General features: G+C 44.9%; 1 protein-coding gene across 19 annotated transcripts in view; it reads right to left on the reverse strand.

The window, feature by feature from the left end:
• The window catches only part of PTPN3 (protein tyrosine phosphatase non-receptor type 3), a 753,142-nt gene that overhangs the window by 573,546 nt on the left and 154,866 nt on the right, over positions 1–24,730 (reverse strand). For 16 of the 19 annotated variants that reach the window (XR_015878492.1, XR_015878493.1, XR_015878491.1 and 13 more), the window contains exon 2: positions 23,243–23,394. The exons of 1 other annotated variant lie outside the window; for it this stretch is intronic. Coding sequence is in view for 14 of the 18 variants with exons in the window: in XM_088473613.1 (XP_088329739.1) it covers positions 23,243–23,394 (152 nt within the window). In the remaining 4 variants the exon portion in view is untranslated. Of the gene's footprint in view, positions 1–23,242; positions 23,395–24,730 lie in introns of those variants that run through there. 2 more of the 19 variants (XM_088473614.1, XM_088473616.1) reach the window with 2 other exon arrangements.

The raw sequence follows: 24,730 nt of genomic DNA on the forward strand, positions 1-24,730 counted from the left end.
GTGTCCTCAGTGTCCTGAAAAATGCGGTTGTACCCAATGTCCACTTAACCACGGACATGTGGAGAAGTGGAACAGGGTAGACTAAGGACTATATGACTGTGACAGCCCACTGAGTAGATGTATCACCTTATGCAGCAACAACAGCAGCATCACCAGTAGCAGCATCTCAGAAACGCCAGCTCGTTCCAAGGCAGGCTACGCTGTGTATCACCGGTTTCAGTAAGAGGCACACCGCCGACAACCTCTTAGAGAAACTGAGGGAAATCATCGCTCAGTGGCTTACCCCACTTAGACTCTCCTGGGGATTTGTGATATTTGACAACGCCACCAATATTGTGCGGGCATTACATCTGGGCAAATTCCAGCACGTCCCATGTTTTGCTCACACAATAAACTTGGTGGTGCAGAATTTTCTGAAAAGCGACAGGGGCATGCAGGAGACGCTTTGGGTGGCCCGAAAAATTTCTGGCCACTTTTGCCATTCAGCGACTACATGCCGAAGACTGGAGCACCAGCAAACACTCTTGAACCTGCCCCGCCATCACCTGAAGCAAGAGGTTGTGACGCGGTGGAACTCAACCCTCTATATGCTTTAGAGGATGGAGGAGCAGCAAAAGGCCATTCAAGCCTATACATCCACCTATGACATAGGCAAAGGAGGGGGTATGCACCTGCCTCTAGCGCAGTGGAGAATGATTTCCGTGTTGTGCTAGGTTCTCCAGCCCTTCGAACTTGCCACACGTGAAGTCACTTCAGACACTGCCAGCTTGAGTCAGGTCATTCCCCTCATCAGGCTTTTGCAGAAGCAGCTGGAGAAAGTGAAGGAGGAGCTAAGACGGAGCGATTCCGCTCGGCATGTGGGACTTGTGGATGAAGCCCTTCATTCGCTTTGCCAGGATTCCAGGGTGGTCAATCTGTTGAAATCAGACCACTACATTTTGGCCACCGTGCTCGATCCTAGGTTTAAAGCCTATGTGGTGTCTCTCTTTCCGGCTGACACAAGCCTGCAGAGGTGCAAAGACCTGCCTGTGAAAACACTGTCAGCTGAAGTAGAACGTGACACGTCAACAGCTCCTTCTTCATTTTCTCCCGCAACTGGGGCTGCCAGGAAAAAACTAGGTATCCTAAGCAACCCGCTGGCGGTGATGCAGGGCAGGCAGGACCAAGTTTGGACATCTGGTCCGGACTGAAGGACCTGGCAACAATTTCTGACATGTCTACTGTCACTGCATATGATACTGTCACCATTGACAGAATGGTGGAGGATTACATCGGTGACAACATCCAAGTAGGCATGTCAGACAGTCCGTACCTGTACTGGCAGGAAAAAGAGGCAATTTGGAGGCCCTGTACAAACTGGCTCTATTTTACCTGAGTTGCCCCCCCTCCAGTGTGTACTCCAAAAGAGTGTTTAGTGCAGCCGGGAACCTTGTCAGCGAAAGGCATAGGAGGTTGCTTCCACAAAATGTGGAAAAGATGATGTTCATAAAAATTTATTATCAACTCTTCCAGGGAGACCAGCCTCCAGAACGTACAGAGGGACCTGTGGTGGTGGATTCCAGCGGGGACGAATTAATACTCTGTGAGGATGAGGATGTACACAACACTTAAGAGGGTGAGGAATCGGTGGATGAGGAGGATGAGGACGACATCTTGCCTCCGTAGAGCCAGTTTGTGCAGGGACAGATTAATTGCCAGCTTGTTTTGTGGGGGCCCAAACGAACCAATTATTTCAGCCACAGTCGTGTGGCAGACCCTGGCGCTGAAATGATTGGTTTGTTAAAGTGTGCATGTCCTGTTTATACAACATAAGGGTGGGTGGGAGGGCCCAAGGATAATTCCATCTTGCACCTCTTTTTTTTCTTTGCATTATGTACTGTTTGGGGCCTAGTTTTTCAAACTGCCATCCTGTCTGCCACAGCAGTGTCACTCCTAGATGGGCTACGTGTTTGTGCTGCCCACTCGTGTCACTTAGCATAGTCATCCAGCTACCTCGGTGCAACCTTTTGGACATAAAAACACTATTCCGAGGTGTGAGGTGTTCAGAATAGACTGGAAATGAGTGGAAATTAAGGTTATTGAGGTTAATAATAGCATAGGAGCAGAAAAACCAACACATTCTGTGATTTTAGCTGTTTTTATGCTTTTTTTTTAAAAAAAATACAGATCCAAAACACAAAACCCAGAACCCAAAACACAGAAGGGTGGTTTTGGCAAAACCAATCCAGATCCAAAACACGAAGAAAGATCCAGATCCAAAACACGAAAAGTTGCCGGTGCACACCCCTAATATATACCCATGTAGCTAATCAAGGAACTCCTCCCCCAATCACTAGAAATATTTCACCTGTTGAAAACAGCAGATAAATCTAACCAAATAATCATAGCAGCTAAATGAAATGTCAATATAAATAAGCATCATGTGAGGTCAATAAAGTAAAAAATCTACTAACCTCAGTGATAGAGACACTATCCTTACCAGGGAACTAAACGTTGCCATGACTACCTGACAGTGCAGCTGTGACCAAGACATTTACTGGGTCACATGGGCGCTGTGTATCAGTTCCTTGTTTGTTTTATGATAGTGCTGATTCTTTTGCAACACATGACTGAGATCAGACACTGTTGTAGTTGCTTATCATGACGTTAAGTTCCCTGGTAAGGATAGTGTCTCTGTCACTGATTCAGAGGGCTGGTGCAGGGGAAGTTGTGTTCTGGTTACCTTGACAACCAGATGCAGTGTGTTTCAAACCACAGGAAGTGGAAGGAACGTGAGATGCACGGCAGCAGGGCTACACATTATTGTTGAAATGTATGAGGTTAGTAGATTTTTTACTTTATTGACCTCACATGATGTATGTAATCCTCTGGTAATTTAATTTTGCCTTTAAAAAAAACCTGCCTCATCCATTTGCTCTGCTAAACCAGGGATATCTGGATATGATGGTTTAATAAACATATGTAATTCTGCACACCCTGATTCTGGTTTTTGATGGGCTTAAGTTTTCAAAAAAACCACTGTTGTACTTTTATAATTCAACCACATTCATACATGTATACTGAATTATGGCATTTTTTTAAATTATTTTATTTTTAAACAACTCTTAGGATTGCGTCCTAAGACAAGGGCCTTGCCAGGCAGATTCTCCACCCACCCCTGAAGCCCCCTCCCCCACCCACTCCTCCCCACCCACCCCTGAAGATGCCTCCCCCACCCACCCCTCAGGAAGTTCCAATTGGGCTGCTTGTGCCCAAGAAGTGCCGGACCAAGGAGATGAAGGTACATATGTCACAGATGCCATTATGCAATGTATACCAAATTTAGAAACCAGATAAGAATTCAATGTTAACGCAGCATTAACCTCAGTAGCCAATGTTAAACACTGTGCAAGACTAACTGGCGAAGGGATACACACAAATTATTCATGGCTATGGTGGGTGGCTTTTATGTCAAACTGTTTGGATTTAATAACAAAAACTTAATAAATAATTTTGCTTTTCCTTTACATTTCAGTGGAACAAGAGGAGCCACTTCGGGAGGTCCTGAGGAGGGTGGTGGCTACAATTGGCACAGCTGTGCAAATAATTTTGGAGGCCATTCTCCGCATACAAAATTCTCTTTAAATATTTGTATAATTCAAAAATAAAAAAGTAGAATTTAAAAAAAAAAAATGTTTTGTGTTTTTATTAAAAGGTAAAATGTTCTAGAAGTAAAATCATAAGTTGAACTATCTAATTCAATGTTGGCATATGTATGTAACTTTTAATGTGTACATAAATATAAATATATATATATATATATATATATATATATATATATATATATATAAAGAAGGTCCCAATAATCATGGAGCCGGACCAGCATACTGTATTCACCGGGTTGTGAGCATTGCTTCCTGACTAACATGACTGCAACCACGCATCGCACTGCTAAGTTCCATTAGGAGAAGAAAAGCTTGTTTAAAACCCTGGTTTTAGGGGGGGGGGGGGAAAGAGAGAGAGAGAGAGAGACTTTTATTAGTTATTATACTACAAATTCCATTCACTGGGAATGGTACAGTGAAAAATGGAGGTAAAAAATGTATCAATTGAATTGATAAACATACATATAGATTGGTGTATAAAGATATAAAAATGTGAGCAAATAATGTGTAAAAAAGCAGGGTCCACCATTTCAATTTCCCAGTATTATGAAAGCAAAGTACAACGTTGAGCCGGAGCAAAATTATATGTAATATGTGCATTCAATATATCTAATAACCTACACATAAATGCTCCTTGTTGGTCATAGAGCTGTTAATAAAGGAATTCACTAATATTGGTGGTAATAATATCAAATATACTTGAGTGGCTTGCGAAAACTTCAGCAATATTGTACTCCTTTAATATAAGGCCTAAGTTCAATCTTTTAAAGGTCAGAAAATCACATAACAATACTTATTATCTTTTGCTGTCTCATGTATCACAATTTATTCACTTAATATAATACACATTGGTTTGTGAGCATAGAATAGCATCACACTAATACTGCAATATGTCAGTTTTATTTTGACTGATCAATTCATATAAAGCTCACAGATCACTTTAAGCTGTGCTGCCAATGAATAATGTTACTGCAATGTTAACTCAACCGTACTCAAGTAGCATTATTATCCACACCATATATTTATAGTGATATCACTTCTGAACTAGTACAAGCTTGATAATATGAGATATGGTAAGAAGTTACCCTTGTTATCTCTATTTCTACGAAGTCCATAGGGTTCCACAGGATACTTTGGGGTATAGGCGATGGCGGCAGACATCGGGCACCTCAGAGTTAAAGTTTTCAGCCTCCCAGGATGCACTGGCGTCCCTCTCCTATACCCCACCCCCGAGCCAAGGCATCTCAGTTACGTAACAAGCCATAGGCCGGAGGAGGAGAAGAAAGAGAGAGAAGAAAGTCTGGAACACACAAGAATCACATTCTCGCCAGAAGGAGATGGAAAAACCGGTGACCAGAACAAAGCCCATCTGCAGTACAGGTGTGATAGGGCGGGAGTCCTGTGGAACCCTATGGACTTCGTAGAAATAGAGATAACAAGGGTAAGCTTACCATATCTCATATTTTCTACTTCATGGTCCATAGGGTATCCACAGGATTCCTTGGGGATGTCCCAAAGCAGTATCCTTTAAGGGTGGGGATGCTCCTGTGCAGAAAGGAGATTCTGCCACCTGATGGAAGCATCCTGAGAGGCGAAGGTATCAAATGCATAATACCTCACAAAGTTATGGACAGAAGACCACGTGGCTGCCTTGCAAAGCTGAACAGCAGAGGCACCACGGCGAGCTGCCCATGAAGGACCCACAGACCGAGTAGAATGAGCTTTAACAGAGGATGGTACAGGAAGGCCCTCATGAATGTAAGCCTCAGAAATCGCCATGAGAATCCATCCTGCCAAAGTTTGATTAGTGGCAGGACAAACCCTTCTTACGGAAACCATAGAGGACAAACAAGGAGGCCGACTTCAAAAATGAATTGGTAAGGTCAACATAAATCCTTAGAGCACGTACCACATCAAAGGAGGCCTCACCAGCCGAGAGGTCTGGGGAATTAAATTATAATTCCTCATTAATGTGGAGACTAGATACCACCTTAGGTAGGAAACCAGGGCGAGTGCGAAGCACCGCCCTATCCCTATGAAAAATCAGAAAGGGAGGGCGACATGAGAGAGCTCCCAAATCTGACACCCTTCTGGCCAAAGCAATGGCCAGCAGAAACACAGTTTTAGTTGTAAGCCATTTTAAATCGACTGAACCCAGTGGTTCATATGGTGGTCCTTGGAGAGCTCTCTGGACCACAGCCAAATCCCAAGGAACTACTGGTGGAACAAAGGGAGGCTGAATGCGATGTACACCTAGCATAAAGGTGCAGACATCAGGAAGAGTAGCAAGCCTACGCTGAAACCACACTGACAGGGCAGAAACTTGCACCTTCAGGGAAGGAAGGTGAAGACCGTGATCTAAGCCCACCTATAAGAAAGCCAAAACCCTGGATATCCTAAACACCTGAGGATCATAGCCTCTAGGGCGACACCATTCAAAGTAAGTATGCCACACTCTACGGTAAATTCTTGCAGAAGCAGGCTTCTGAGCTCTGAACATGGTGTTAACTACTGGAAAAACGCCGGACCTTAAGAGGGCTATCTCAACAGCCACGTCGTCAAAGACAGATGACCCAGGTCGGGGTAATGGCAAGGACCTTGAGACAACAGGTCCAGATGTTGAGGCAACAGCATCGGAGTGTCTATGGAGAGACTTCGAAGATCTGAGTACCAGTGATGTCTGGGCCATTATCTACAGGAGCGTGCCTCATTCTTGCTTGAATTTTCTAATGTGAGGGAGGGATTGTGTTTCAACACAGGTGAGGGAGATGTGTTACTACAGAGGTGAGCAATGATACTGTTTTACTACAGAGGTGGGAGAGTGGAATGTGTTCAAACACAGGTGAGGAAGAGTAATGTCTGAATATAGCAGAGGTGAAGGATTAATGAATCACTGGAGTGGTGAGATGTAAATAATAAATATCTAAGGTCTACCTGGGCACATCAGCTAGTCTATCTATATCTAAACACACAAACATATGTGTGCATACATAATATATATATATATATATATATATATATACACACACACATATATATTAGTATTGTTGTTTTCTGAATGTTCTTAACATCTTATTAATCAACATGCTAAATAAATTATTGTTACACTTTGATACATCCATTTCTCTGATATAATTTTTATGTATTATAGTGCTAGTGACATTTGTATATAGGTCCGTCTTTCCGTTACCATGAGAGTATGTTAGTGGTAGCTGCAATAGCACGAGGGTTGCCATACTGCCTTATTCTGGGGCTTTACCCTGTTACAAGAAATTTATACTTGACCAGATTGGTCCGGACAAGCCGGCAACTGAATCACTGGCCGGATGTCTGACCCTACATGATCCTGTTATTTATACCCCGGAACTGGAGGGAGAAACCAAGAAGCAACAATATCTAGAGCCTGAATACCAAGCTTTGGCTGCAATCCGACCAGTGACGCATTCCAGAACATGTGAGGATTGGAGGAAAGAATAACGTTGCCAGATGTTGGATAAGATTGGTCTCCAGTGTCCAGTACTGTATCACTCCAAGACTTTGCTCGAGATCATTTAAATGATGGTGCATCGGAAAATGCCTACAGATATGTTGTGAAAGTGAATGGAGTATGGAAGGCTGAGAATCATAATTTATAATAGAAAGGGACCTGCTATATAGGGTTGCAGTGGTACAAGAGAAAATAGATAAAAAGCTCTTATTGCCACAGTACATGTACCTTTGGTATTGGGAACAGCCAATGTACACCTTGTGGGAGGGCATTTGGGAGAGGAGAAAACTCTCAATTGGGTGCTTGAGGTTTTACTGTTTTAAGACTTTAATGCTGTCTGTATCATATGGTGGTCACTAATGCTGTCTATTATGTGACCACAAGTGCTGTCTAAAGTATATGTAGGTCATTAATGCTGTCTGTAATATGTGGCGGTCACTAATGCTGTCTGTAGTACATGGCGGTCATTAATGTTGTCTGTAGTATATGGCGGTCACTAATGCTGTCTGTAGTATATTGCAGTCACTAAAGCTGTCTGCAGTATATGTAGGTCTCTAATGCTGTCTGTAGTACATTGCCGATACTGTCTGTATTATATGGAGGTTATATAGGTAAAGGGTGGCTGCTATTCACAGGGACAGCAGGTGCTGTCATGAGTCTTTGCGCCAGGTAACAGAAAGGCTAGCTTTACCCCTGAAGTGGAGGAGCAGGTGTCCCTTCATTTCTCAGAGTAGCCGGCCCTGCTCTTGCCGCTCTACACCAGAAAATTCTGATGGAAAATAACACTACTCAACAAAATGAAAAAAATATCTGCATCTAGCATGTGAAAGTTTCTTTAGGGAAGCTGAGTTCACTGTCACATCACATTTATTAGATACACACAAATAACAAAAGCGTTATAGCTATAGTTGAAAAAAGTAAGGCAAGGTACACATTAGATGATGTGCAAAAGATGTGATAATCGTCCTGATTTCCCTACATCCCCAGAACAAACTATATAGTGCGTACACACTGTACAATCCTCCAAATGACATAAAGATATATCTTACATTGTTTGGTCATTAGATCGTTAAGATATAATGATAACTTATCGCCTGGTTGTCCAGTTGGGCGTACACACTACCAGATTTTATCAAAATTGCTAAAGATATTTTCTGATCTGCCAAGCATGTACAGCAGATCAGAAAATGAGATGAGCAAAGCACGGGAGTGCACAATAGTGCGTACACACTAGATGATGTGAATTTGTCATACCAATTTGTCTAAAATAGTCAAATTGTCCAGTATATCATCTAGTGCAGTGATTCCCAACCTTGGTCCTCAAGGCACACTAAGGGATACATTTACTAAATTGTGAGTTTTTAGAAGTGAGTTTTAAAAGTGATATTGCCCATAGCAACCAATCAGACTCTACACATCTGCACAGGACCGGCGCTAGGCTTCCAGCGCCGGTCCTGTGCTGCACGCCTGAGCCCGTTCCCTCCCCCTGAGCGCTTGCCCAATAGCGCTAGGAGGCGGGCTCAGGCTGTGCATAACACACGCATCGCCGCCAGCGCTGGCGGCGATGCGTGTGTTAAACAGCAGCCAATGAGAGTCAGATAGACTCTCATTGACTGCTGCAGCACCCACTGCAAAAGCCGGACTCCCTTCCGGCTCCTGCAGTGGGTAATGGGACTGACGTCATGACGTCTGTCCCATAATGCTGAGCGCGCCAGCCCGGGCGGACTGGCGGGCGGGAGCGGCATCGCGGACAGGAGCAGCGTGGAATCAGGTAAGTATATTTTTATATATATATATATATATAACCTATCTGCACAACGGGGGAGGGGGGTGGCTACTACTGGGGGGACCTCTACTGGGGGAGGTGTGGCTACTACTGGAGGCGCCATTGGGAGGACCTCTACTGGGGGGGCTACTCTACTGGGGACTACTACTTGGGGGGGAGGGAACTACCACTGGGGCATTCTAAAAGGGGCCTATTACTAGAGGCACTGCACTCGGGGGACCACTACTGGGGGCAATAATAGAAAGGGCCACAACAGGGACCACTGGATAGGGGGGGTCACTACTGGGAGCCTGCATCAGGGGGACCACTACTGGAGGCACTGCATGGGAGGGGGGGGGACTACTGCTGGGGGCACTATATAAGGGGCTTACTGCTGGGGGCACTGCGGGGACCACTACAGGGGGCACTAGATAGGGGGGATCACTACAGGGTGCCTGCATAAGGGGACCAATACTGGGAAAACTGCATGGGGGGGACTACTGCTGGGGGCACTATATAAAAGGGCACTGCATAGGGGGGACTACTACTGGGGGCACCATATAAAGGGCACTGCATAAGGGGATACCGCTACTGGGCGCACTGCATTGTGGGGACTGCTACTGGGGGCACTGCATAAGGGGGAACACTACGTGGGGCACTGCATTTGGGGGGCCACTACTGGGGGTACTGAGTAAGGGGAACTAATTGGGGGCTGTATAAGAGGGACCACTACTGGGGATACTGTATAAGGGGCACTACTATGGGCCTGCATGAGAGGGACCACAACTGCATACTGGGGGTACTGTATAAGGGGTACTACTGGGGTTAAGGTGCATATGGATAGGAATGTTCAGTTTGAAAATAAAGGGGTGTGTCATGTTGACATGCCCCATTTTTAAGTGACCACGCCCATTTTTTGCTGCGCGCGCCTTCGGTGCGCGCACATCGGGGGGGAGGGGGGGCTCCCTTTTCAAATTTGCCCTGGGCTCCAAATACCCTAGTTACACTACTGGTCTTAAGGACCATGGTTGGGAACCCCTGGTCTAATGTGTAATCTTAGAAAAGTGAAAATATATATTAATCTCTATAGAATTACATTTCTTTCATCATTTATGAAATACTAATAATACTGCAGAAACTAAACTTCAGAAACTCTTAATTCAAATTAGCTGTAATGTAATTGCTAATAAAAGAAAAAATGTAAAGTCACTTTGCTTTAGGGCAGGGCTCTTCAACCTTTTACAAATTAAAAAATTCAACGAATCCCAAGGGCCACTAAGCTATATGCCACACAGTAGCACAATCTTGATTCACCCAATTCACATTAAACCACATAGTTGTGTCCCTTATTCATGTATGACACACAGCAGTGTCCCTTTTACACAATGCCCACATTTGTGCCCCTAATACTAGGGATGAGCGGGTTCGGATCCCCCCCGATCTGAGCTGGATCCGAGTCGGCGCCATTTTTCACTCCGACTGTGGACAGTGAAGAGGGAGGGTGGGAGTTGTGCTGCTGTTGTCGCCCATAGGGGCTGTGTCCACTCCAAAGTCCATAGGGGCTGGCTGGGCTGTGTTGTGCAGTCAGTTGTCCATAGGGGCTGTGTCCACTTCAAAGTCCATAGGGGCTGGCTGGGCTGTGTTGTGCAGTGTCCCATAAAGGCTGTAGTCCTAAAGTGGTGCTGTAGTGTTGTCCAGGGGATGCTCTGTCCATCAGGGGTGCTCCCCCCAAGTGAAAAAAAAAAAATTTTCTGTCTGTTTGTGTGTGCTGTAGCCGCACATGCATCAACAAAGTAGCGCCAACCGTGCGCCTGTGTCATAAGTAAAGGGCCGGCTGGCTCGTCTGTTGAAGGGTGGTGAAACCCCCAAAGTGCCTGAAAATAAAATAATATTTTTTTTCTGTGTTTGTGTGCACCTTACCCGCACATGCATCAATATCACATAAATGGAGGACGAAAATTTGTCCGATAAAAATAAAATAAGGAAAGGTCAAGAACCACTTCCTCCTAGTGCTGAAGCTGCTGCCACTAGTCATGACATAGACGATGAAATGCAATCAACGTTGTCTGCCAAGGCCCAATGTAGAGGTGTCACAGTTGGTGCTAGTGAATTACCTGTCTCAGGTGATGAACTGGAATCACTGGAGGCCGGCTGGACTGGAACCATGGATAACATGAATAGCTCTTTCAATATAAGAAGTGGGTAGCAGTGAGAACTGCCTTTGGTGATGAGTGACTGGAACTGGAAACTTGAAACGGTGGAGTGCACCAGAAGGAACTTGGAGGGACCGGACTGGGACCGGCAGGTAGGCTGACTGAGCTGGTCGGGGTACCAGTAGATGAGCTTGCAGATGGATGGTAGCACGGAAGCTACTTGCAGACGGATGGTAGCGTGGAAGCTACTTGTTGTGGTTTGGGAAGCCATGGGTAGACGGTAGCTGGGTGGCTACGTGGAGCGTCTGGATAGCCGTGGGTAGACGCTGGTAGCTGGGTAGCTACGTGGAGCGGCTGGATAGCCGTGGGTAGACGCTGGTAGCTGGGTGTCTGCGTGGAGTGTCTGGATAGCCGTGGGTAGACGCTGGTAGCTGGGTGGCTACGTGGAGCGGCTGGATAGCCGTGGGTAGACGCTGGTAGCTGGGTGGCTACGTGGAGTGGCCAGATAGCCGTGGGTAGACGCTGGTAGCTGGGTGGCTACGTGGAGTGGCTGGATAGCCGTGGGTAGATGCTGGTAGCTGGGTGGCTACGTTGAGCGGCTGGATAGCCGTGGGTAGAAGCTGGTAGCTGGGTGCTACATGGAGCGGCTGGATAGCCGTGGGAGAAGCTGGTAGCGTGGAAGCTACTTGGAGCGGCTTGGGAGCCGTAGGTGAGAGATGGTAGCGTGGAAGCTACTCGGTGCGACCTGAGTGCCGTGTGAAGAAGCTGGTAGCGTGGAGGCTACTTGGAGCGGTCTGGGAGCCGTAGGTGAGAGATGGTAGTGTGGAAGCTACTTGGTGCGGCCTGGGAGCCGTGGGTGAGAGATGGTAGCGTGGAAGCTACTTGGTGTGGCCTGGGAGCCGTGGGTGAGATGGTAGCGTGGAAGCTACTTGGTGCGGCCTGGGAGCCGTGTGGAGAAGCTGGTAGCGTGGAAGCTACTTGGAGCGGCCTGGGAGCCGTAGGTGAGAGATGGTAGCGTGGAAGCTACTTCGTGCGGCCTGGGAGCCATGGGTGAGAGATGGTAGCGTGGAAGCTACTTGGTGCGGCCTGGGAGCCGTGTGGAGAAGCTGGTAGCGTGGAAGCTACTTGGAGCGGCCTGGGAGCCATAGGTGAGAGGCTGGTAGCGTGGATAGCTGAATGCAGCAGGCTTAAGGATAGCACTGGTCTAGGAACCAGCAGGAGCCTGGGACATACTGGTACTCAGAGGTACAGCTATAGCACAAGTTGTACACCACGGGACGTAACGAGATGTTCAAGCACTGAGTGCTATTAGAGGAGGATCTATATACCTAGAGTCTGGCAGCAATTGGTGGATACAGACGGGTGGTCTGGCAGTGGCATTCTGAGGGGAGCAAGGCACAACATGCAGAGGGAGTAATCATCTCTGCAGCCCTTGAGAATCAGGACCACACCTGTGATTCCAATTAAGACTAGCAATGCTCACAGACAGAGCAGGGTCCAGGTGATTAATCAGTGAGGGGAGGAGAGCAGTCTGCACACACAGAGATGTCACAGCCAGCATGATTCAGCCAGAGCAGATGTCCCAAGAGAATTACAGACACAGATCCATGGAGCAGCTGGCAGAGGTAAGTCACAAAAGGTAAAAACTAGCCAGGATTGTGACAAGAGGGCATATACAATCCCAAATGGCAAAGTTCAGAAAATTACCATAAACAATTAATTTACATCATCTGAGGAGAAACGTAAACTTGCCAAAATGCCATTTACGACACGGAGTGGCAAGGAAAAGCTAAGATCCTCCCCTATGTTCATGACTAGTGGTTCAGCTTCATATGACGATGGAAGCCCTCCTCCCGCTGCAAAAATCAAATGAGTTAAGCTGGCAAAAACACAGCAAAGAACTGTGCTTTCTAATTCTAAGAAGATATCACAAATCCCCATGGAGAGTCAAAGTGTGGAGACGGTTGTGATGCCTGACCTTCCCAATACTGGACGGGAAGAGGAGGCTCCTTCCACCATTTGCACTCCCTCTGTAAGTGCTGGAAGGAGCACCCACAGTCCACTTGCTGATATTCAAATTGAAGATATCACTGTTGAAGTACAAAAGGATGAGAATATTGGTGATACCTGGCGCTGAGGAGGAAGTTGACTAGGAGGATTCTGATGGTGAGGTGGTTTGTTTAAATTAGGCTCCGGGTGAGACAGTTGTTGTCCGTGGGATGAAAAAGCCCATCACGGTCATGCCTGGGTAGAAGACCAAACATTCCACCTCTTTGGTCTGGAAAGATTTCTATCCAAATCCGGACAACAACGGTCTTGTAATATGTACCATATGTAAAGGTGGAATAAGCAGGGGTAGGGACGTTAACCACCTAGGAACATCCTCCCTTATACGTCACCTGCAGCGCGTTCATAAAAAGTTACTGTCAAGTTCAGAAACTGTGACCGTAAGCAGTCCAGGGACACCTAAATCCCTTTGTCCTGTTGTATCCAAATGCCTGCAAACCACACCGTCAACTCCCTCCTTGTCAATTTCCTCCTCAGTCAGGATCAGAAGTAGTCCTGCAGGCCATGTCACTGGCATGACTGACTCTCCTATCCGGGATTCCTCGGGAGGATCCTGCATTGCTACGCCTACTGCTGCCCATGCTGCTGTTGCTGCTGGGAGTCGTTCATCATCCCAGAGAGGAAGTAGGAACACCACTACATCTTTTACTAAGCAACTGACTCTCCAACAGTCCTTAGCGAGGAGGATGAAGTACGACAGCAGTCATCCTGAAGCAAAGCGGATAACTGAAGCCTTGACAGCTATTTTGGTGTTAGACGTGTGTCTGGTATCCGCCATTGGTGCAGTGGGATTTAGACAATTGATGGAAGTAGTGTGTCCCCGGTACCAAATCCCATCTAGATTCCACTTCACTAGGCAGGCGATACCGAGAATGTACAGAGACATCAGAAAAAGTGTCCTCAGTGTCCTAAAAAGTGCAGTTGTACCCAATGTCCACTTAATCACGGACATGTGGACAAGTGGAACAGGGCAGACTAAGGACTATATGACTGTGACAGCCCACTGGGTAGATGTATCACCTTATGCAGCAACAACAGCAGCGTCACCAGTAGCAGCATCTCAGAAACGCCAGCTCGTTCCACGGCAGGCTACGCTGTGTATCACCGGTTTCAGTAAGAGGCACACTGCCAACAACCTCTTAGAGAAACTGAGGGAAATCATCGCCCAATGACTTACCCCACTTAGACTCTCCTGGGGATTTGTGATATCTGACAGCGCCACCAATATTGTGTGGGCATTACATCTGGGCAAATTCCAGCATGTCCCTTGTTTTGCTTATGCAATAAATTTGGAGGTGCAGAATTTTCTGAAAAACAACAGGGGCGTGCAGGAGATGCTTTGGGTGGCCTGAAAAATTTCTGGCCACTTTTGCCATTCAGCGATTGTATGCCGAAGACTGGAGCACCAGCAAACACTCTTGAACCTGCCCTGCTATCACCTGAAGCAAGAGGTTGTGACGCGGTGGAACTCAACCCTCTATATGCTTCAGAGGATGGAGGAGCAGCAAAATGCCATTCAAGCCTATACATCCACATATGACATAGGCAAAGGAGGGGGTATGCACCTGACTCAAGCGCAGTGGAGAATGATTTCCGTGTTGTGCAAGGTTCTGCAGCCCTTCGAACTTGCCACATGTGAAGTCAGTTCAGACACTGCCAGCTTGAGTCAGGTCATTCCCCTCATTAGGCTTTTGCAGAAGCAGCTGGAGAAAGTGAAGGAGGAGCTAAGACGGAGCGATTCCACTCGGTATGTGGGATTTGTGGATGAGGCCCTTCATTCGCTTTGCCAGGATTCGAGGGTGGTCAATCTGTTGAAATCAGACCACTACATTTTGGCCACCATGCTCGATCCTAGGTTTAAAGCCTACATGGGGTCTCTCTTTCTGGTGGACACAAGCCTGCAGAGGTGCAAAGACCTGCTGGTGAAAACACTGTCAGCTGAAGCGGAACGTGACATGTCAATAGCTCCTTCTTCATTTTCTCCTGCAACTGGGGCTGCCAGGAAACAACTTAGTTATCTTAAGCAACCCGCTGGCGGTGATGCAGGGCAGACAGGACCAAGTTTGGACATCTGCTCCGGACTGAAGGACCTGGCAACAATTTCTGACATGTCTACTGTCACTGCATATGATACTGTCACCATTGACAGAATGGTGGAGGATTACATCAGTGACAGCATCCAAGTAGGCATGTTAGACAGTCCGTACCTGTACTCGCAGGAATAAGAGGCATTTTGGAGGCCCTGTACAAACTGGCTCCATTTTACCTAAAAGTTGCCCCCCCTCCAGTGTGTACTCCGAAAGAGTGTTTAGTGCAGCCGGGAACCTTGTCAGTGAAAGGCGAAGGAGGTTGCTTCCACAAAATGTGGAAAAGATGATGTTCATCAAAATTAATTATCAATTCTTCCAGGGAGACCAGCCTCCAGAAAGTACAGAGGGACCTTTGGTGGTGGATTCCAGCAGGGACAAATTAATACTCTGTGAGGAAGAGGATGTACACAACACTGAAGAGGTTGAGGAATCGGTGGATGAGGACGACATCTTGCCTCCGTAGAGCCAGTTTGTGCAGGGACAGATTAATTGCCAGCTTGTTTTGTGGGGTCCCAAACTAATCCAATCATTTCAGCCACAGTCTTGTGGCAGACCCTGGCGCTGAAATAATTGCTTTGTTAAAGTGTGCATGTCATGTTTATACAACATAAGGGTGGTTGGGAGGGCCCAAGGACAATTCCATCTTGCGCCTCTTTTTTTTCTTTGCATCATGTACTGTTTGGGGCCTAGTTTTTCAAACTGCCATCCTGTCTGCCACTGCAATGTCACTACTAGATGGGCCACGTGTTTGTGCCGCCCACTTGTGTCGCTTAGCATAGTCACAGCTACCTCGGTGCAACCTTTTGTCCTAAAAACAATATTGTGAGGTGTGAGGTGTTCAGAATAGACTGGAAATGAGTGGAAATTAATGTTATTGAGGTTAATAATAGCATAGGAACAGAAAAACCCACAAATTCTGTGATTATAGCTGTTTTTATGCTTTTTTCCCCAAAAATACAGATCAAAACACAAAACCCAGAACCCAAAACACGGAAGGGTGATTTTGGCAAAACCAATCCAGATCCAAAACACAAAGAAAGATCCAGATCCAAAACACGAAAAGTGACTGGTGCATACCCCTACCTTATACACAATACCCACAGTAGTAGTGCCCCTTAAACATAATGCCCACAGCAGTAGTGCCACTAATGCAATGTCCTCTGTAGTAATGTCCCTTATGCAGTGCCCCCAGTAGTGGTAGTGCCCTATATGTCATGCCCCCAGTTGTGGTAGTGCAGTGCCCCTTATGCAGTGCCCACAGTGGTAATGCCTCTTATGTAGTGCCCCCAGTAGTGGTAGTACCCCTTATTCAGTGCCCCCAGTAGTGCTGCCCATTATGCAGTGCCCACAGTGGTAATGCCTCTTTTGTATTGCCACCAGTAGTGGTAGTACCCCTTATTTAGTGCCCCCAGTAGTGCTGTCCTTTATGTAGAGCCCACAGTGGTAATGCCCCTTATGTAGTGCCCCCAGGAGTGGTGCCCCCTATACAATGCCCATTGGTGGTGCCCCAGTATTAATGCCCCCTGTAGTAATGTCCCCAGTAATAGTGCCCCTAATAGAAATGCCCCCTAGTAGTAGTGCCCCTAATAGTAATGCCCCCTAGTAGTAGTGCCCCCAATAGTAATACCCCTAGTAATAGTGCCCCTAGTAGTAGTGCCCCTAATAGTAATACCCCTAGTAATAGTGCCCCTAACAGAAATGCCCCCTAGTAGTAGTGAAGCTGCTTACAAAAAAAAATACTACTACTTACCTTAAACTCCACTCCCACGTCTGCTGTCTCCAGTCCACTCGGCTGCTCTTCTGTCTGAACTGTGGGAGAGACGTCATGACGTCTCTCCCATAGTGCACTGCACACACTGCAGGAGCCGGAGCTCAGGAGTGAGCTCCAGCCTCCGGCTGGTGGTGCAGATAGGGAGCCGGGTGCCCACTGGTAACCAGATCTCAGCGGGCGCCCGGCAAATGGAGCCTGTGGGCTGACAACGGGGAACAGCTCCACCCGACCGGTGGGCCACCCGACAGAGCTCCGTGGGCCACCCATGGCCCGCGGGTTGAAGACCCCTGCTTTAGGGAAATAGGATGTTGACGCTCTCTGTTCGTACAGTGTCTCATTGGTCTCTCTAAAAAGGAAACATTGGCAGAATGTCTTGGTGAAAATGTTCCCCCTGTTCATCACTTACTGTACTTAGGTTGTCAGGGAAAAACTCTAGGTGGTAATGTAAAAAGTGGATTTTAAATGACTACACTACATTTTCTTGTAGCAGACTCAATTTCCATTAAGTTAGCCTTAATATTTAATCTCTAAGCAGTTTCCTTATTTGGGGGCCAACAAATATGCCTTCTTTTAGCTTTGCTTCACTTAACTTCAGAAACTTTAGATAACTGAAAGCCTGGCCATCTTTATCCAGAGCTTTCATGAAATTCTTCATCAGGCCATGGGAAGTAGAGGTAAAATGATTTTATGTGGTGCAACCAATTGAGCATACTTTATGTTTTTCTCCCCAGCCACTTTTTTGTGAAATAGTGATTTTCAGTGTCTCTGCTGTCCCATACACACAGAAAAAAGCAGTATTTTGCAAATCCACCTTGCAAACCTAGCAGCAGTGCAACTACATTTAAGTCACAACAAAGATTCCACCCATGATCCTTTTAGCCATACATTTAAAAGTTTCTTTCATGTCCACTGCATAGGCCAGAGGCACTGAAAGGGGTTTGTTCCCATATGGAGGGGTAACAATGTTTTTAGACTACTCTTTGATGAATCAATAAACACTCACTAGTACTGTGCTGAACACCAAACTATAATTAAACTGTTAACATCAGTACACGCTCATTGAATTTTTCTTTTAAAAAATACGGCCAAAGAAAAGTTTCCTGTTCTAAAACTTTAAACTGTTGTACCCATACTTGCCTACTCTCCCGGGACTGTCGGGAGCCTCCCGAAAATCGGTGCCACTCCCGACACCCCGCAAGACTAGGCAAGTCCCCCGGAATAGATGCCGGCTCCCCGCTAACCCCCGCGCCAGCCGCAAAAGTGGGCAGTGCAGGGGTGTGATGACGCGATTAAGCGCGAATCGCGTCATCGTAGCCCCGCCCCCTGCCTTGTAATGCCAGTAATATTGGCATTATAAAGCGGGGGGCGGGGCCACTATGACGCGATCGCGTCGGCACGCCCCCGCTCCGCCTCTTTGACCCGCCCCCATCCTCCCTGCTGGACGGACCTGCCAGCCCCCTTCCGGATTCCCCTGCCGAGATGTCGGCAAGTATGGTTGTACCTTGAGGCAGAAGGTTTGACTGTTGCAGGCTAGAACCCAAAAGTTCGGCTTATTGTTTTGACAGTTTCAAGTCACGAACCAAATCATTTTATTCTTCCTGTTCTATGGTGATACTCCATTGTAATTTATCGCTTTCCTCTGTTGTCCCTGATTTACGTGTATACACACAAGGTACAGAAATAGGAAGCCCTTCTCCATAAGGCACAGGTTTTAGCACTGAAGACACTTTGGGATAGTTGATAGTGTGCTTAGTTCTACTGGAATGCCCAGCAATACCAGTTAGACAAAAATAACAGTCAATACAGTGGTCATTTGACTCACACCATACCATTAGGACAGCTTTTACCTTTCAAATGTCCTGTAAGATTAGTTGAGCAGGTTATGCAAGAAATATGGGGTTCAAATATTTTATCCTGGTTACCAAGAGCACAGTTCAGTGGCAAACGCAGGATTTCTAGAGGGGGGTTTCAAAATGCTTGATTTTAGAGTCTGGCCAGCCCATGGATGGGGTATATTTAGTACTTAGCAAGCTAAAGTTTGTCTCATTAAAAGTGTAGTGTATGCCAGCGGCAAAGGCAGGTTTTCAAGAGGGGATTTCCAAATGATTGATTTTAGAGCGAGTGTGGCCAGTTCATGAAGAGGGCATAATTAGCACTTAACCAGCTTTAATATGCGTCATACAAAGTGTAGAGTAGGTCATAATTCCAACAAAGACAGGACCAGCGATCACAATAAGTCATTAGAAGTATGAGGTGATGCATTAATTACTGGCTGACATGATAAAAGATCCACAGGTGGTGCCAATTAGTTAATTTGTGACACTAATGAGAACACAACACAGTGTTGTATTATATACTATTTCTATTGTGGTCATGGTGTGGGCTGGGGAGGGGGGTTTCCAGGCAACCGGAAACTCCCCCTGCGTTTGCCCATGCAGTTAAAGTACATTTTAAAATCCTTCTTCAACAAGGTGCTGATTTTAACTTATGGGTGTGAACATACTGCAAACACAACAAAGGTTATCAAGACAGTGGCATTATGAGGGGAGTGCAGGCCAAACCCAGGTGTCACCCTCGGAGTTGGTGACACCTAAATGCCGGATCTTCTGCAGTGGCAGGAGCAGAGTGCTGCAGTGTGGCATTTTCCTGCAGCACCTGACTCCTGTCATAGATGAGGAGCCGACAGTGCAGATTGCCAAGTCCCTGGAGGAAGCCTAGCATCTCCGATCCACCACATGGCCACTCCCCCTTTATGCCACATCCTATTTTCATCCAGATGCGCCTCCGCGCGCGGGAGGGGGGGTATCCAGAGTGCACACCGGGTGTCACCAGACCCAGCGACGCATCTGTATCAGGACACACCCATGAATTTTAGTGACTGCCATTACTTTTGTATGTACTTACAAACAGAGCAAATACAAAATAACGAACACAAGAAAAAGATTACAACTGATGTAAAAATGGAGAAATGAAACCAAAAGGTAAAATAGCTACTTGCACTGGTCATTGCCAGTGGTGTGAGGGCCACATATCTCCTTCAGCCAGAGTCCTGGGACACAGAGACAGAGGGCTCTGTGATGAAGAAGCCCACTGTGATAACACCCCCTGGTTACTGATGGGCATGGTACAGTCTAGGGTGCTTCCTGCTTACTTCCCCCCTCTGCATGCTGATGGGAAGCTGGGACAGGAGCCAGCAAGCAACATGGCATCCGGCACTAAGAAGAGGTTTCTGACCCAGTGCCAGCACATGGAGGAGAATGAGGATGATGATGATGAGGGGGATTCTGAGGACATAGAGGAGGAGGAGTTTGGGCAGTATGCGTACACCATAGTGCAGACAGAAGGGAGTCTTGCAAAGCACTTACTGTGATTAAATACTTTAATTTTGGAATTTACATTTTTCTGAATATCTCAAACCTTACGGGATATCAAATTACCAATGGTATATTTGCATTCTATGCAAAAAATTACATATAAATTGATATATATCGTGTCAGATGCGAAATGGCATTAATCAATTTGTGAATTGAAGCTAAAGTGCATTTGGTTTATGTAGCAATACAAGAAACTGAAGCACAAGCCTACCTCTGAATGGCATAAAATAAACTAAATTAAGGGTTTGAAATGGTCTAGTCAAAGTCCAAACATGAATTCAATTGATTTGCTCTGGCAGGACTTTAAACGGGCAGTTCATGCTCAAAAACCCTCTAATGTGGCCTAATTAATGCAATTCTGCAAAGAATAGAGAGCTAAAACTGCTCCACAGCGATGTTAAAAATGTATCTTCCATTATTGGAAGTGTTTTGTTACAGTTGTTCATTTTGTACTGTAGGGCAATTCATTTTTCACATGGGTAATATACTGTAGGTGTTGGATAATGGTTTTCATTCAATAAATGAAATTGATGACTTAAAAATTGTATTTTGTGTTTACTCTGGTTCTTTTTGTCTATATTCAATTGTGTTTGAAGCTCTGAGTGTGACAAATATTCAAAATAGAAGAAATCATGAAGGGGTAGAAACGTTTTCATGCAGCTGTATTAGCATAACATCCTTCTGGACACTACTCCCACTTTTTACGGAGCACTTGCTATCATAAATGTCTTCACTCATGTCCAAAAGTACACACAAACCTAAATACAAGTAATACAGAAAGTAAAGACAGTTTGGCTAGAAATTATTTTTTTTATAAAAAAGAAACAGATTACTTTTGTCTAATTCTCCACATAATCACCTCCTTCATTTAAGCATTTATGATATTTGTCCACAAGCTATAGGATACCCTTGTACTCTACTCCATCCAGTTAATTAAACCAAGCTTCAAATAGTCATCACTTCCAAAACGTTTTCTTCTTAGGAACTCTTTAAGCTTAATTAAAATGTGAAAAATGCTTGGAGCAAGGTCAAAACTATATGGTGAATAATCTAAAACCTCTCACCCAAAACTTTGTCATGCACGTTTGTTTGTCAACTATTGAACATTTCCCACTACTTTCTCACCATACAGCGGCTTTTATGGCCAATACATTTTAGCAGGGCTCACTTTCTATGAATTCAATAATCAAAAAACTTTTAACGTCACAGTCGGAGGTATTTGTATTGTACAGTAGGGTTCATTTTGACAGTGCACGACGTAAAAAAAAAGCAACCATAACAGTCAACCACTCACAGAGCACTTAAAAAACAGGTTATTGAGACTGCCTAACCATGAATTGGGGAGGGCGAATGACCTGAGCAGCGGGAATGTGCAAACGATCTTTGCTCTCTGGAATACCCTTTTATTATTATCTCGGTGAGGCCAATATAATCAAATTAATTTCCCCTCTAGGACAAATAAAGACTTGGCAATTATTTTATGATTTTAGAATCTGGGTACCAATTTTCAGTTATGCTCAAGGAGTGCCAATTACAAAATTGATGTTTAGAAAACCTATAGTAGTTGCATATCTTCCTTTATGACCATTTTTGGACAAACTATGATTCACAACTGCCTTTCAGATTGTCAACCAGTGAGAAAAGTTTATATAATCCTGGGTACAAAAGGCAAGCTGTCAGTTCCGTATGTGGGACTCGATCCAATTGAAGAGCTGTCTATCTTATTCTGCCATATCCCAGGCATACAAACTATATAAAACACATATTATATTTCTGAGTGTCTTATTACTTTTTGCTTATATATGTGTCTGCACTTTTGTATGTCATTTGCTATATGTTGTTGTAGTATATCCAAATGTTATTAATAAAAATTATATTAACACTTATTGATTATCTTTACACATCTATACTTTACACTTCACTATCACCTTATTTCCCTTTTTTGTGTGATGCCCTGGGGATGGTCATTAGCTGGATTATTTTGGGGTGCCCTGCACCTCAGACGTGAACCCCTGAATGTTAGGGACGCCATTATAGAGGAGACTTGATACTGGCCCGGCACCTAATCATATATTTGCGAATGTACGCAACTATTACCTCTGAATTTCTATTATCATGTAGGATTCAAGTATTTTTTAGTTATATAACCTTTTTTTCTGTGGTTCAGAGTAAACCCCGCCCTTTACATTCACCTGTGCAATATCATTAAGCTTATGTGAGTGACCACTGTATTTTTTATTTGTATATCCAAATGTTGCAATGGCAAAAAGAGTGAAAAATCTGCCACACATACAGTAGATCTTGTTATATTAATTTTATATGTTTTGCCCTTGTTAATCTTATGATTCCATGGGACTATTATGAAGAGAATTATTGCTTGATAGCTTGACTGTATTAACACTTTGCTAGGGCAGACAGTGCAAATCATCTGATTTCTGATGTACTGTATGAAATGTTAACATTTTTTGACTAGCAAGAAGCATATTGTGTACCACTAAGTAAATATGTGTGACAGTATTGTAGGATCATATTGTCCTCATTCAACATTGTTGTGGCAGATAATAGGTGTGTTTCAGTGTGACAGAACTCATGGTGATCAATCAGCAAAAATTTAATCTATGTGAAAGGTGAGAGCAAGCCGAATGTTGAAATTTGGTGTAACCCCTTACAACAAACATCAACATCATGGACTCAGGTTGATTTATTAAGCAGTGAAAATGGACCAGTGGAGAAGTTGCCCATAGCATCCAATCAGCATCTGTCATTTTAGAGACAGTACTTGACAAATGGTTTCTCAAAGTTAGGAGCAACTTCTCTACTGGTCCACCTCCACTTTTTTTTACTGCTTGATATCTCAACTCCTCAGTGAGTGACGTGTTCATGATACTTACATTAACTCTGAAGCACTGCTGAGAGCCATCCATGAAGCGGACATTGCAAACCACCTCTGACCTATTTTTCTCCTTCGGAAGTTCAGCTGCTCGAATGTTGTTGATCCTTCCACCCAAAGCACGCAGCCGGGAGTTCATAACTAACACAGTTCCTATAAGGTTAAAGAACATTCAGAAATAAACTTGTGAACTTTCTTTGCAAAATGTCCAAGAGCACACTATTCATGTACAAAACACACAGTTCTTATCAACTAATTATTATTGATTTTCTACTAGTAGAAAATCATATAATTTACACCACAGTTGGAGAAAAATAAACATACTACTTAGGAAGAATTCTAATTTATTAAGACTTTTTATCAACTGGTTTATACCAGCCATATCCCTGCTCCTGCTAGATTCAATGTGCTAAACCCAAAAGGCTGCACAATCTTTTAAGGTCATGTAGTCCAGGCAAAACATGATTAAACATGGGAGATACGTAAAAATGGTGCAAGGGTGAAAAAGTCTGCCGTGCACGTACTCAGAGATGATTAGAGAGATATATTGTTATATTGTGAAAGCAATTACTATATATATACACACACACACACACACACACATATATATATATATATATATCATGTGGTTGCAAGCCCCGGCTTTCCAATTACAAATGGTAATTGCAAGCCCCGGCATTCCAACTACAAATGGTAATATCTCGCTCTGGTGCCCTCCTGGAGGGTCGGCACCCTCAGTGTATACAAATGTGAAGAGAGAGGCGGCACTCAGAGGCTTACTAATAAACAGTGAACCCTATGCCAGGGTGGTTTATTGGTCAACGTTTCGGGGACCGAATCCCCTTCCTCAGGACAACAACAATAACAGAACATATTTGAAAACCAGTGTTAAATAGACAACCCAAATGTCACTTACCCCTTTCTCCCAATGAAAAACACTGTAACCAGGTCCCATCGGCTGTCCTCTGTCCTCCGGCTGTGGAGGACACGGACATAACTTCCGGCTCCGCCTCCGTCTCGCGCCGGAAGTTATGTCATCGGACCCAGCCCCGGGACCATGGCAACTGTAAACAACACAATCTACAATAAAAATCATTGTGTACACCACGCAGGACACCGAAAGGCGATATACAGTGCAAATAACCATCACTAATTACACAATGTTTAGTATAAATAAAACAAATACACCTTGTGATGTATCATACCAGGAAGGTCGATTGACCTTACTGTGATAATTGATATATATATATATATATATATATATACACACACACACACACAAGTAGTAGGGGTTCGGCACTCAAAGCAACTCAACCTGGTGCCCTCTGATACGATAGTAAATAGATAGCAAACAGGAACACGGTGCATTGTTATATATATATATATATATATATAATCAAACAGGAACACGGCGGCACTCACGGTTTTAAAGTGAAATAAGGACAACAGCCCACTGAGTTTCACTCAGTGGGCTGTTGTCCTTATTTCA

The sequence above is a fragment of the Taudactylus pleione genome, unplaced genomic scaffold, assembly GCF_031769625.1.
Source record: "Taudactylus pleione unplaced genomic scaffold, aTauple2 ptg000137l, whole genome shotgun sequence".
In the NCBI taxonomy this organism is placed as follows: Eukaryota; Metazoa; Chordata; class Amphibia; order Anura; family Myobatrachidae; genus Taudactylus; species Taudactylus pleione.